At 35.3% G+C, this 14,045-nt stretch overlaps 2 protein-coding genes across 3 annotated transcripts; one reads left to right on the top strand and one right to left on the bottom strand.

Moving 5' to 3' along the window:
* Positions 1-1,439: 1,439 nt before the first annotated feature.
* On the top strand, positions 1,440-9,417 carry LOC145608550 (nudix hydrolase 23, chloroplastic-like). Of its 2 annotated transcripts, none has more exons than XM_081664162.1 (8): positions 1,440-1,680; positions 5,459-5,590; positions 7,135-7,211; positions 7,340-7,475; positions 7,555-7,695; positions 7,781-7,839; positions 8,780-8,846; positions 8,995-9,417. In XM_081664162.1, the coding sequence occupies exons 1-7, from the start codon at positions 1,456-1,458 to the stop codon at positions 8,838-8,840; spliced, it is 831 nt and encodes a 276-aa protein (XP_081520288.1). In that variant the 5' UTR covers positions 1,440-1,455; the 3' UTR covers positions 8,841-8,846; positions 8,995-9,417. The 2 variants fall into 2 exon arrangements, with proteins under 2 accessions (XP_081520288.1, XP_081520289.1); XM_081664163.1 differs by lacking the exon at positions 1,440-1,680 and adding an exon at positions 3,841-4,210.
* LOC145606945 (putative L-type lectin-domain containing receptor kinase S.5) lies at positions 9,171-13,828 on the bottom strand. Its single transcript, XM_081662761.1, has 5 exons — positions 13,745-13,828; positions 12,738-12,808; positions 10,431-12,371; positions 10,324-10,363; positions 9,171-9,344 (listed from the first exon to the last, which is right to left on the bottom strand). The coding sequence occupies exons 1-5, from the start codon at positions 13,826-13,828 to the stop codon at positions 9,171-9,173; spliced, it is 2,310 nt and encodes a 769-aa protein (XP_081518887.1).
* Between the last annotated feature and the right edge of the window lie 217 nt (positions 13,829-14,045).

Below are 14,045 nucleotides of genomic sequence, written 5' to 3' on the forward strand. Positions count from 1 at the left end.
TGGTTATTGCTTTATTATTAGATATAGATATAGATATTAGATGGTCGTAGAACATTGAACTTACATTATTAAGTTTTTAGCTACAACGAACATTTCACATATATTACTCCGTATGAGCAAGCTCACAAAAAATTCGTTTGAAGAAAAATACGTTAAGTATTATTGAATCATGCAAATCAATTAAGAATTCTAAACTAGATTAAGATATGAAGGGATGCAAATCAATTAAATATTATTTAATAATAATTTTGAAATAACACTGTCAAACTTTTGAGGGTTTTAAAAAATAATTATCATTTAAGATTTTGGTGGCTTTTTTATATTTCTACAAAACCACTATATAGGCACATAACCAAATAATACGTATTAAAACTACCAGATCTACCACCCAAACCAAAGGTGTAACTACTCGCTAATACAACTTCTATGCAAGAGCTAACTTTTTCGCGCGCATCCCGCGCGTAGGATACCCTAGTTAACTTAAAATTGATTGTTTAATTCATTAATTGAATGTAGTGGAGCATATTAGTATACTTAAGAGAGTCTCACCATTAAGAAATTAAATTTCACACGAGTTGCTAAATTTAGAAGTGGGTTGGATATCACCATTGGGTGTGAAAAACAACTTATTTTGTATTTTAATACTCAAAGTTGAGTCTCACCATAAGTGATGGTCTAATACAGAGTCAAATTGTTATGATTATACGAAATGTAATATGAAAATTATGCTAGTTTGGAAAAATTGCCCATTCCGATTTTTACCTCATCCGCCCAAAATTATCCCATCTTTCGATTATTTTTTAATAATCCGACCTTTATAGCCAATCCACTCAAAATGGTCCCAACTGGTCATGTAACTTGTAATACCAAGTTACCTTGACATATGGTGGCCTATGATTGATAAAAAAATAAATAAAAATAGATTTTTTTTTACAAAAAGTTAATTTTTTTAAAGAAAAATAAAAATAAATAATTAATATTTAAAAAACAACTCCACCAATTGCCCAACCACTGTCCCTACTGCCTGAGTCAGTCCCCTACCCCACGGCTTCGGCCATCAGACACCCAACACCGACGCCGACATTGGCACATTAGCTCTCACTGAAAAGGAGGTGATCCAACCAAACCCCCTCCCCTAAACCACCAACTTCCCTCCCCCCCACACAAAAATCCAGGAGGCAGTGTTTCGATAAAGCACGTCCCAATCCTAGCTTGTTGTCAATAGTTACTTACTTGAGACCATTTTAGGTGGATTGAGTAGAAAGGTTGGATTATTAAAAAATAATCCATAGATGCGATTATTTTGGGCGGTAAAAGTTAGATTATTCTGACAATTTTTCCAATTAGTTTTCCAAAATCACAATTTAAAGTTAAAAATTTGCTGTAACTTTGACACGGAGTATATCTAACTTGCATTACCAGTATAATGTGAATATAAACCCAGAAAAATTAGAAATGTTAAAACTTGTGCAGATGATGATAGCTTCCTCCTCATCATCTTCTTTCTTTCTCGCAAATCGAATTAAATTTCCGCAACGAAGATTTCCCATCTCATTGTCAAATTCTCCATCCATTTTTCCAATTCACTGTGTCAAATCGTTTCGGATGTCATCAACTCGGAGCGACTCAAATTTAACAGCTTCTTCCTCTTCTTCATCTTCCGATTCTTTAATTTCTTCGGTATAATCTTTATTTTAAAGCCTTTTTTTTGTTTTGATTTCATAAATTTTTTGCAATTTGGGTTGTTTAAGTAACTGGGTTGAGTTCTTTTGTTTGTGTTATATATGTGGATAATCTTGAATTTATTGATTGGTATATTTATTTCAGATATTACATTACATTTTCTTGAGTTAATTTTGATTATTTTTACTTTGTTTTGTTTTTTACTTGTTATGAAATGTTGTGTGAGTACAATTGGGAATTGGGTTTGATTTAATTGTTTGTTTTATTGGAAATTATTAAGCATTAATTGATGTGTGTGGCTTGATAGGTTTGATCTAATGTTTTTTTACTAAGTGAACCTGTAAATGTGAAAATAGTTTGATGCTAATTGAGTAAGGCCTCCATTATTTTTGAAGACATTATAGAGAAATTGAACCTCATTTGGTTCTTGGAATTTCAATTCAAGTATACTTCTTCTTATGTTGTAACTTGACTCATAGGAAGTATATACTACTTTGTGGCGTGCCTTTAAGGTCAAAACTTAAAAGGAACAAGATTGTTGACAATATTGGGCATTTACACCTTAAAAGATAGAATTAATGCTGTAAATGCAGACGTCTAGGATAAAATAATAAGAGAGATTTGACTATGCTGATTTGGACATGTGAGGCACCAATGGGAGGGTTGTGAAAATATCATGGATGGTGAAGGGATAGATTGTAATAGACTAACCTAAGGAAGGGCAATATTGGTAGTCTAGTATTATTAGGTAAGAGCCTTTAGCCTTAGTATAAATAGAGAGAGGGGAGGAAAGAGAAGATAGGCAGGAATTGGATTGAAACTTGTTGAGTGTTGTGATCTCAAGTCACTCATTAGAGAGTTGTGACCTCAAGTCACTAATATGAGCTTTGTAGGCTAAACCTACTACTACCTTTTGTAAGGGAACATTAATCTGTTTACTCAAATTCCAAGCTTTTCACTTTAAATTCCTTCTTAATCAGTAAAGTGTACAAGTCAGAATTGTTAGTCCATTACAGTTAGTAGTCCTTGGCCTTAGTATAAATAGGGGATAGACTAACATTAGGAAGGGCAATTTGGGAAGTCTAGTACTTTTAGGTTATTAGTCCTTGGCCTTAGTATAAATAGGGGATAGTATATGCAGTAGCACAACATGTGAATTGTGAGGAAAATATGTTGAGAGAATGGTTTCTTCAAGTTACTAAGGAAGAGTGATAACCTGAAATTATTAGGAGAGTAATAACCTAAAGCTATTAATTTATCACCTTTTGTATCAAATTCTGCCATTATTAATCAAAGACTCAAGCTTTTATCTCTTAAATAGTCTTTAAATCAGAAAATACTAAGTCAGAAGTTCAGTCTATTACATAGATTCTTGGTTCATGTTGTGTCCCCTTCATTTTGGGACTATGGCTTTGATTTTGTTGTTGTTGCTATATGCATAGGAAGACTCAAAGTGTTTGAGCCTGTTTCTGGTTGCAGAAGTTTCAAGTTTAATGTTAGTTAAGTGTCGCAACTTGCAAGTTGAGACACTAGGTTGTAAATTGACCGTGATGATCAATCGTGGGTTTATGCTTCTGACACTTTTGGTGATTGGACATATGCATTGAATGTCGGCGTACCTTGGGGACTTTGGATATTTGAACTCTATCATGGTTTACAGCCAGGGAATTTTGGTGTCGAAAAGGATGAAGTGTTGTTTTGTAATACTGGGGCTAGGAAATTACTTTGGTATTAGTCAGTGTAAGGAGTGCAGTCTGGGAGAGCTGGACTAGGTGAGGACTAAAGACCAATGGAAGTTGGATAAGAATGGAGAGTGACAGGAACAAGACTTACTGGCTACTGTTGTTAAGCACCAATGAAATCCATGGACTCAACTGGTTTGCATCAATGAAAGACAGTTCATTTAATGTAAGCAAGAAACAAAAAATGGAGAAGAATCCTTCATTTTAAAAAATGAGCAGGGGAGAATTATCGCTGCCAAATCCATGTGTTCCTTGCAAATGTCGAACTTTCTCATTCAGATTGAGAAGTAGAGAATAGAGATCCTTACGACCTTAAGGTTAGAATCTTCTGTAGCTTTTGTAAGGCCTTTATGTACATGACAGAGCTTGGCTTCGCATTGAATGAGGGTTTAAAATTGACTTGTGGGAAGTTTGGAGGCTCCATGTGTATCCTTTGAACTTCTTATGAAATAACCATAATTTTTCCATTTTATTATTTGCAGCTAAGTATGCCTAGAGTCACATGATGTAAGCTGATATGACTTTTGTTAGGTGTCCCAGGCTTATCAGCAGAGCTTCAAGTCAAATGCTTCTGAGTTGTGACTTGTGGCATTTAACAAGAATCGGCATATGAGAATACGGTGTTGCTTGGAGATTCAATCTATATTGGGAGGAGGAGGACTGGAGGAATTGATTAGATGGGGTCGTAGGTGTAGGCCATGAGAGAGGGAAGTATATTAGAGTTGCTCGAAGTCCTGGAACAAAGAAGTTGGAGAAAGAAAAACAAGAAATTGGCTTTTTTACTTGTATGTTTGTTTGAGTCAAACCACAATAAATTGTTTATGATGGACCTTCATGGCAATGTGATGACTGTTTCTGCATTTGTGATCTGAGTGTTTGATTTCAGTTTTATTTTATTTATTTTTTTTTTTTCGACTTTTCCGTATATCCAGCTAGCATTCCTTTTATCATTGCCATCTTTCAAGGTTGAAGGAGGAATTTAATATAAAATGTTTGTTAGGGTGCTGTGATGTTAGGGATCCAACAATTGTTTTTATTTTTTTCTCTAATGAGGGTTGAAAGAGAATATGCACAAGCAATCACATCTCTTAGGCTCAGAGATACTTTCTTGTTTCTTCAGTATAAAAGATTCTTTGTTTTTAGTAGCCGAGAGCTGGAAGGGGGTGTCTTGGCATGGTGAAGATAATTATGGTTAGACCTTAGACGTAAGGCACCACTGCTACTAGTCTGTTACTCTTTTTTTCTTTATCATTCTCTTAATGCTGTTTTCCCCTGTTTGAGTAACTGTCTAACTTTTTTCTAATCTGAGTCACCACTCACCACTGAGTTTAATGGTTTAAGGTGATATGTCTCTTTTCCAGTTAGGAGATTGAACTTTACTGTCTTTTAACTGTTGTATGTAGTCTCTGTTATCACTTGTTGCTTAGCAGTTCTATTTCTTCTCCAATTTTTCATCTCATCAATATTTCTCTTTCCATTCTGTGTGTCTTGCACAACCTCAGTTTCTCTTTCTTATCTCATCAATATATTGGATAATATTGTAATTTTTAAATGGAAATGATTTTGTTCTTTGACAATTAATCATGGTTCTTTTTCTACTGGTAAATAGTTTGTGCTATCTACTTAACTTTGATACAGAGATAGTTGAGTCGTATTTTACACCATTCCAATGTAATGCGTTTTGATTGTCTAGGTTAATAAATCTCTCCGAGAGTTACTAAATTATTTTTCTTTTTCCTGTGACGTCCATAATTTATTTGTTCTACAAGTATTTGTGTGATTGAATCTCCGAGTTATTCTGTGCTGAAGTTTAACATTTCATAGCAAGGATCTCTTGCATTTCCTCTGCTAGTTTTTCTGTAAACTTATTTACTTCACTTTTCTCAAAGCTCTGCTTCTGCTATTGAAAATCTTGTGGGGAATAATGGATTGAAGATATGAATTCATTTGCTATTACTTCATGTGTACCCTTACCACGCTTTTTTTTTTTTTTTTTTTTTTTATATTTTTTTTTTCCATTTCTGTATATGTAGGGAAATGTTCGTAAAGTCAATTTCTGTCAATGGTGTGGAGGCTCAACAAAGCATGATATACCTGATGGGGATGAGAAGATGAGAGCAATTTGCACCGTATGTGGAAAAATTGCCTATCAGAATCCTAAAATGGTAATTGTTTTGATAATAGTAAAACAAGAGAACTATAATATGACTAAATAAATGATAGGAGATGTCGTGCTTTCTATTTTAAATTGTTGGAAGAACACATCTGATTCAAATTGTGGCTGGTTTTTTGTCAAGAAATAATCCCCTCTTCTTGCTCTTCCACCCCTATTCAGAAGGTATTGATGAACTATGCCAGTTCTAAATTAAAGACTCAATAGCATTTAACTCTGTATTTTGAAATTTCCGAAAATGTAACCAACTTCCTTTACAAATCTCCTGTATGACTTGCAGAGGAGAAGCTTTTAAAAGTCATCTTTAGCTTGCCCTAACAATCTGCGTATTGGTGAGTCAGACTTGGACACATAACAAAAAGCCAAAAGGAAAAGAAAAGGAAGAAATCAATCAATCAATTAAAGCCTTAATCCCGTAACTGGGTCAGCTACATGAACCAAAAGTGATTATTCCGTGTAGTCATCAACAAAATATTCCTTTTCCATCCCTTACAATTAATTTTGTAAAAGGAAGAAATACACAACAATAATTTTGTAAAAGAAACTAAATGTCATTTGATTCATAAATAACATTAGTACAGATACATTGAGATGGCTTTTATCATTTTATGGAGCAAAAAACTTTATAGTTTTCAGTTTTTTTTTTTAAACATTTTTGTTTCTTCAAATTCATAAATTTAATATCTGTTGCTAGAGAGATAAGATCAAATTGGTACCTTGGTAAGATGACTAATATATGAGTTTATTGCTTCTGAGTACAAGTAATGCAATATCTAAATCACTGATAAGTGATACCTGAGTTTTTGGGTCTTTTTCTTTTTCTTTTTCTTTTTTGAAGCAGAATTTATGGGTCTTTTTAAAACTCTGTGGGTTCAACAATTCCACCTCTGTCAATTGTTACTATAGATATCAAGTCATGATCACAAAATCTTCAGGAATAAGATTTTTAGTTAAACCTAGATATTTAAGAGGAGCATAGGAGGACAGATAAGAGGAGAGGAAGAAAATATCCATGGATATTTTTTAGCTAGGTGAGAGGAAAAGAGAGAGAATTCATATAAAGGAAGGCATAGCTATATTGGCCTGTATTAGTAACATTGGCTACATACTGCCCATTTTGGTGGATAAGTAATGATCTTGTATGATCCTGGAAAAACTGATACTCATCTACGTATCTTTCACCATTATATCTTGATGAAGCTTTGGGATTTGCTGATGTAAGAGGAGATTATTTGAATTAAGTTTGAAGACGGTGTATGTTAATATCTGTGGCTACATATGAAATGTTTATGACTTTATTTCTATAATGTTTTCTTGCATTTTGGATGATACATTTTTGTTGAAACTGTTGGTGAAAGATGTTTAATCTCAAGCTTCTAGATATTGGTTGGATAAGGCTTCTAGGGGACTGGGGTGGTGTGACAGTGCATATAACAGCTAAAACTGAACATTTGGTGTTGGTTTCTCATCATAACTTGTGTGCTTCATTGATAATATGTTATCATATGGCTTATATCAGTTAACAACTTGTTACAGGTTGTGGGGTGCCTCATTGAGCATGAGAACAAGATCCTACTTTGTAAGCGGAATATTCAACCTTCTTATGGTCGGTGGTGAGTGTTTTAGAAGGGTTATTTGGTTTTGAATATGAGAAGAACAAAATCAATTCGTTCTTATACCATTATGCTTGCTTTCTCCTTATATTACCGCTTTTTTAGACCATTGGAAATTATCTACATAGGACTCTCCCTGCTGGTTTCATGGAAATGGGCGAGTCTGCTGCAGAAGGTGCTATTAGGGAGACCCAAGAAGAAGCGGGTGCTGAAGTTGAAGTTTTGTCACCATTTGCTCAATTAGACATTCCACTTATTGGTCAAGTAAGGAAGTCTTCACTATATGAGTGTATCAGTGTCACTGTTATTATTTGCCCTGTTATAACAACTTGTCCTGCAACAGACATACATCATATTTTTGGCCAAGCTGAAGAAGCCACATTTTTCTCCTGGTCCTGAATCAATTGAGTGCAAACTATTTGAACTTGATGAACTACCTTTTGATTCTCTGGCATTTTCATCAATGCTTGTTACTCTTAAACTGGTATAGCAAGAGTTGGCTGTTACTTCCAATCATACTTCAGTTATTAAGATGTATATTCTTTTTTGACTCGTGTCTCTGGTTTCAGTACATAGAAGATATGAGAGCTGGCAAACCCAAGTTCCATTATGGTACAATTAATAAAAGGTAATATCATGATTAGTTCCCCCTTTTTTAATTTTTTAAAAAAGTTTTTGGATGTGGAAAACAATGGTTTGATTTTGGAACATTTTTCTCATCCTTGTGGCACATTGTTTTTAGGTAGATCAGAGTTAGAATTACAAACTTTAGGGACAGATACTTTATTACAAATTTTTACACGTAAAAGCAATGCAACATTCTGAAAAAATGAATTTGTGATTTAGCGTTTAATACTCCCGCAAACAAAAACATGACAGTAACAGGTAAAATAATTATAGATTAACTTTTATACATTTTTCTGTATTTTATATGGTATGCAGTTTAATGCATGGTATAGGACAGCTGGCCACCTTGCCACACAATGAATTAGCTACATTTAAATTTTAAGTTATGGTTTTCTTTAACCAGGAATTTGGGGGTTTGGGGAAAGATGGGTTACATTAAGCCATATAAATATTGCGTGCTTGATGGTGTATCATACATTTATACCTATGTGTGGTGTGATGGGTATTGATGGGTTGGAACTTGAAACCAGAGCTGTCATTGGTTGGATTGTGTAGTAATATATGTTTGCAAGCTTGTCTTAAAAAATATTGGTTAGTTTGAAGTATGAACATAATTTAAGATGCGTTACCACTGTCTAATATCCAAAATGTTCCCACCGAGTGTTCCAAGTCCATTTTCTAGCCTAATCAGAAATTTCAGGGCCAGATGTATTATTCCAGATAAGCCCCAGTGTTTGCACTATTTACAACTCCCAACACCTAATCTTAGTTGTGAACCATGTGTTAATCTCATATTAATACCTAGATTATTGTCTGCGACTTAATATTATTATTTTTTTTTATTTTGACTTTTTTTTTTTTCAAGGAGATACTTTCTAAGTGCATATCCTTTTAAAATTGTGTTTATAAGAAATCATCTAACCTAATCATGTTATTGGCAGACCTGGAACCAGCCCTTCTGATATACATGCCTTCACTCTTGATTATCATCTACAGTCGTGACATTAGGTAAATGATCTGTGCATCTGTCTAGTAACTCAAGTTTGTTAAATTGAATAGCATGTTGGATCAGAATTTGTGCTTCGTACATATCATGTACAGAACGTACATCACATTATAATGCCAATCACTTCATTTGTGATGGTGTTTGCTGCAGGGTAGTTATATCTGAAACTATGTGAAGCAGTGAAGCTCAAGTAGCTTGCTTGGCACTCATCTGGATATATGTGTTAGTCACTTAGAGCGCTCAAGTACTCCCTTTTCTCTTCATAGGCAAGTCTGTAATTATTTGTTACCTGTTTCCTCACAGCAAAGACAGGTGTATGCTGCAGCTTAGTCATAAATTCTTTGGGAGAGATTATCGGTCAGCAATTCTGGCGTTCTGATTGATTTATGGCTAGGGTGCGATTCTTTACAATCTCTTTTAAGTGTAGACTTCTCAAAGTTGTTTAATCTTTTGCGATTCTGATATATTGATGGAAATTGGATAGATGTTCGTTTGGAATGCTAATTCATTCCCCAAGTTAATTCGTCAATAATAGAACTGATACTGTCACCGTTGTGTGCTTTTTGTCTCAAAGCCTGGTTCATAGAGGTGTATGTACCATGCATGGTACATGTGTCTCATTAAAAAAAACATAATGAACATATTGTGGAAATGTAATGAACATATAGTTACAGTGAAAAGAACATACTATTAAAATGTAATGAACATATACCTAGAGTGAGAAGATTATGGAGATTTTGGTGGTTTGAATTTTATGTATTATTCAAATCAGCATGTTTAGTTTTACATCATTGGGCTAGTAACACTGCCAAGTCAATTGATGGCTCCATTTGGCAGATAAGAAAATATCTTCTACTGAAAAACACGGCTAAAGATCAATAGAAGCCTAGAAGGCGACTACCAATGTTGCCAATGGTCAAAATGAGGCTGGAGATTGCATATCAAAGAGACAACTAGACAAGTTAGGCAATCTGGGCCTCTGGGGTGGGGAAAGAAACGATTTGATGGTTGTTTTGTGAAGAATCTGAAAAATAGTCTCATAGGTAGAATTAATCCCCTTCGCTTGCATTACAATGAAGGGTATTGTTAATGCTTTCTGCACTTCACCTACAAAAGTTAGCTGTAAGGCCTGTAATCACATGGCCTGCCCATGTACGTATGATTTCATTTCGATCAATGCACTCCGTTCACATCTCGTGCTAGCTACCTTAGTAAAACTTATGAAGAGCATGTAAAAAAAAAGTGTCTAGGTGTATAGTAGTTGCAGGAGAATGTGAACGGAGTGCATTGATCGAAAACTTGAATGCAAATATCCCTTCTCTGTACAACTGTAAAAGGAAGTTGATTGATTTTGGTAATAAAGCACACAGAAGGTGCAAAAATGAAGTTCTGCAATTTATACATATTCTGTAAAGTCTTAAGCATGTACCCACAAACTTACAAATTTAAGGAAAAAAATAGCAATCTTATTTTCATTACTTTGAAGAAATTAAAGAACAATGAGAAATCATCCAAAGTTCTGTGATATAAGTAACAAAAACAAGAGAGGATTTACACAATTTGTTGAACAAGAACATGAGAATCACCTTCCATTAATGCTAGAGAATGTGCTAAGCATGCCTCCGCTATAAGAATGCTCGTTGGTAAAGGATGGTGAAGGCGCTGGCCACACAAAGGCAGGCTTCTCTAAGGAGACTGTTGGTAGAATTGCTTCACCTAACAGAACCTGCAGAACATATCCCATAGACGGCCTCATGTTTGGGTTCGGATGGCAGCAAGCCAACCCCAATATAAGCATGTGCTTTGCCTGTCTCTCATCATAATTTCCCTTCAATTTAGGGTCTATAGCATCAGTAACAGAATCCAATGAATTAAGTTCCCACACCCAGTCTATAATGCAGGTGCTGCTTTCGCTCTGCTCATCTTGAATTCCCGGTTTTTTCCCTGTGGCCAACACTAATGCCAGAACACCAAAGGCGAAAACATCTGTTTCTGTGGTTGCTTTTCCTGTGAGGAAGAGTTCTGGAGCCATGTACCCTGGTGTTCCAGCAATTTCCTTGGTAGAATGATGAGTCTTCTCACTTAGCTTGAACATCCGAGCCAGTCCAAAGTCTCCGAGTCTAGCATTGAATTCTGAATCCAACATTATGTTGCTGGCTTTTATGTCCCGGTGCAGTACTCTTTTCAAGCACTCGTTGTGAAGATAATCCAAAGCTTGAGCAACACCACAGATTATATTATATCTCTTGGTCCAGCTTAGTGTTTTTTCTTCTATTTTCCAGCTGATTTTCTCATCATTACAGTACAAGAACGTGTCTAAGCTTCTGTGCTGCATGTACTCGTAAACTAAGAGCAGTTCACTGCCTTCATAACACCAGCCAATCAATTCTACAAGATTCTTGTGATGAAGGCTACCAATGGTGGTGACCTCTGCGATCAAATTCTGCATTCCTTTTGGTGTATCTTTGACCCTTTTAACTGCCACAATCTGTCCCTCCAAATTTCCTTTGTAGACTATGCCAAAGCCTCCTCTCCCTAGCTCATTTTTTCGATTAAAATTCCCTGTAGCAGCCTTGAGATCCTTGAGCTTGAACTGCTTGGGACCGACTCCTGTAAAGACTGGTAGATCTAAACTATTTGATGGCCTTTGTTTTCTTTTGTACCAGATGTAACCAGTTCCACCAACTCCACATAATAAGACCACAGTGCCAGCAGATATTACGATCCAAGCCCATGTTGGTATGTTAGACTCTATTTCATCAATGGTAAAGTACCATGCTCGGATGCAGTTACGCTCAACAGAAAATGGTCCAGTCGAGGCAGAAAACCCAACATATACCTTTTTTGGAAGATGCTGAGAAAGATCAAGATTAGGAATTGACAAAATTGGAGGTTTATCTCCAATAAAGTTCCCTTTAAAAACTGATATATTCATGGTTTTATTCACTCCATCATAGAAAATCATCGCGGTTATATTAGTAGCATTTGCAATAATAATACCTGAACTGTTCAATGAAGCCTGATATTTGGAATTTATGCTGTTGATGTTTACCCCAACATGGTTGTTATCAAGGTCTCCTGAGAAGCTCTTTTTGGTGTCAAACTCTATTGCTACTATGCCATTGTTAGGGGATCCGTTGGTGCTTGCGTTGACTAACCCGAGCCATTGATCCGTGCTATTACCTGGAATATCAATATCTCTAGTCAAGATGAAGGCTAGCCCGTCCCCAGGGGGATTAGAGTCGGGTGTTATCTTAAGCACAAACGTCGAGTTGAAAGATGCCACTTGCCCTTTCTTCCATAGCTTGATGGGTCTTTTATGCAGGACTCTTCCTGAAGTACTGTTAATGTCATCTCGAATGTCCATTGTAACTTGAAGGGCACCCTCAACTATATATGCTTTCCCTTTCCTTATAAAATCTTCTCTAACCTCTTCAGGAAAACTTGGATAATTCAAGCACCATCCTTGGTTAACTGCACCAGCCAACAGCAACAAAACAAGGAAAAAAAACTCGTTACTACGAGTGCTGAAATGAAAAGTCGTAGTTTGTGTTATCTTCATGAGGATTTATTGATGATAATTACACAAACAAAGTATATGGCAAAACTTCTAGTCATAAAAGGAAAGAAAAAGGAGAATTGTTCATGATCAATCATCTATTTTATTTGGTTGAATAAGTACTTAAATTCTCGCTAGATCTCTACTGTGGCCTGGTACTGCTTTATTTTTTACATTTTTCCTGTTCTGGAAAATTTATGTAAGTCTTCAGGTTGATTATTTCTAAATTCTTAGCTGATTTAGTCCAATTTCTTCTATTTCAGTAAGATCTTCAAAACTCTCCCTATTTTTTTTGTTAATCATCGTGATGGCGTCAGAAAACAGAAAGATCAACCTCACTGCATGTACCAAGTCATCAACATCAACATGCTCAAATATTTTAACATTGCTAAAATTCTTCATACCCTGTTTGTGTACTAGATCAGATATCCTCAAGTAGAACATTTTGCTGACCAGAGAATATTGGCTAGATCTGCTGTCCTTGTAATGTATACATTACATCATAATAACGCTATATGTTAGGATTCAGTCTTAAGAGAACGTGAACTATACTAATCTCTAAATTAATGATTGATATATAATTTCTTTCAGAAACTAGTAATCTTCCACATGAAAGCAATTTTCGGACATTGATTATAGTTTAAGCTCACTAGCTCCTGATACTGTTTAGATTTTTGGACTTCAGAGCTGTCATTTAAGGTTCAGTTACTTTGTGTGCCAAAACTTAGGAACTGGTTTTGAGACTTAAAATTCAAACTGTTTATACATATTAGCGACCTAATTATCTGAACAAAACGCTGTAAGTGGAAAATTTCATTGTACACCCAAGACTATTTTGTCGCTCATTTGGGAAACCTTCATATACAGCTATAAACCCAGACTCATGCTAATTGGCCAGCATGATTTATCTCAAAACAACCATTGACTCTTTTTTTTGTACTTTAACTCCACTTTCTGATCTCTACTAGGTCTTGTGCATTAGTTTATATATGTTTCTGATTTGGCAAAGTTTCTGTAAGAATATTCTGGTTAACTATCTCTACATTCTGTGCACATATAGTGCATTTTCTAACATATAGTCAACACTAGCGCCTTTAACTTTAGGTCAGACGAACCTATCTACCTATGAGCCTATCTATTAAATACTGCTGAAGAGCTAATTCAACTTGCTGACCTGAAAGCGAGAAAATATTTTCTGATTGATATTACAAATCTATACAATTGTTTTGTATGTTTGAACAGATCATCCATCCACATGATGACATGAAATTCTTTTCCCTGAAAGGTTTCACTACTATCCTCGGCTCACTGCAACTACAAACAGCAAGGATCTTAGCAGACGAAGTTTTTTAACTGCAAGTGCCAAAGGAAAAAGTCTGAACCAGTAGCATCTTCACCAGAATTTTCAAGCTTGTTAGAATCCATTACTCGACCAAGGTGCATGTAAAGATTTAAAAATAGAAGAAATGTTGGGGAAAAAGAAGTAAACAGAAATGTTAACGATGAATTTTCACAGCTTATATTGGTTAAATAGGATATTGGTCAGAACTCAGAAGTATAACTTGGTCAGCCTTCAGCAATCGTTTTTACTTGTTCATCTTTGAATATGAAAGTTTCTGATATTCTTCTAAGAAACAAGCTT

Source organism: Chenopodium album, chromosome 23 (genome assembly GCF_948465745.1).
Source record: "Chenopodium album chromosome 23, dcCheAlbu1.1, whole genome shotgun sequence".
In the NCBI taxonomy this organism is placed as follows: domain Eukaryota; kingdom Viridiplantae; phylum Streptophyta; class Magnoliopsida; order Caryophyllales; family Amaranthaceae; genus Chenopodium; species Chenopodium album.

Bases quoted from the DNA above. Each gene is read 5' to 3' on its own strand.
- LOC145608550 (XM_081664162.1), top strand. From the start codon at position 1,456: ATGTTAAAACTTGTGCAGATGATGATAGCTTCCTCCTCATCATCTTCT. The intron at 1,681-5,458 runs GTATAATCTTTA...CTGTATATGTAG, and splicing joins CCGATTCTTTAATTTCTTCG to GGAAATGTTCGTAAAGTCAA. The intron at 5,591-7,134 runs GTAATTGTTTTG...AACTTGTTACAG, and splicing joins CCTATCAGAATCCTAAAATG to GTTGTGGGGTGCCTCATTGA.
- LOC145606945 (XM_081662761.1), bottom strand. From the start codon at position 13,828: ATGGATTCTAACAAGCTTGAAAATTCTGGTGAAGATGCTACTGGTTCA. The intron at 12,809-13,744 runs GTCTGCTAAGAT...GTACACAAACAG, and splicing joins ACTTGCAGTTAAAAAACTTC to GGTATGAAGAATTTTAGCAA. The intron at 10,364-10,430 runs GTGATTCTCATG...CTTATATCACAG, and splicing joins TTCTCTAGCATTAATGGAAG to AACTTTGGATGATTTCTCAT.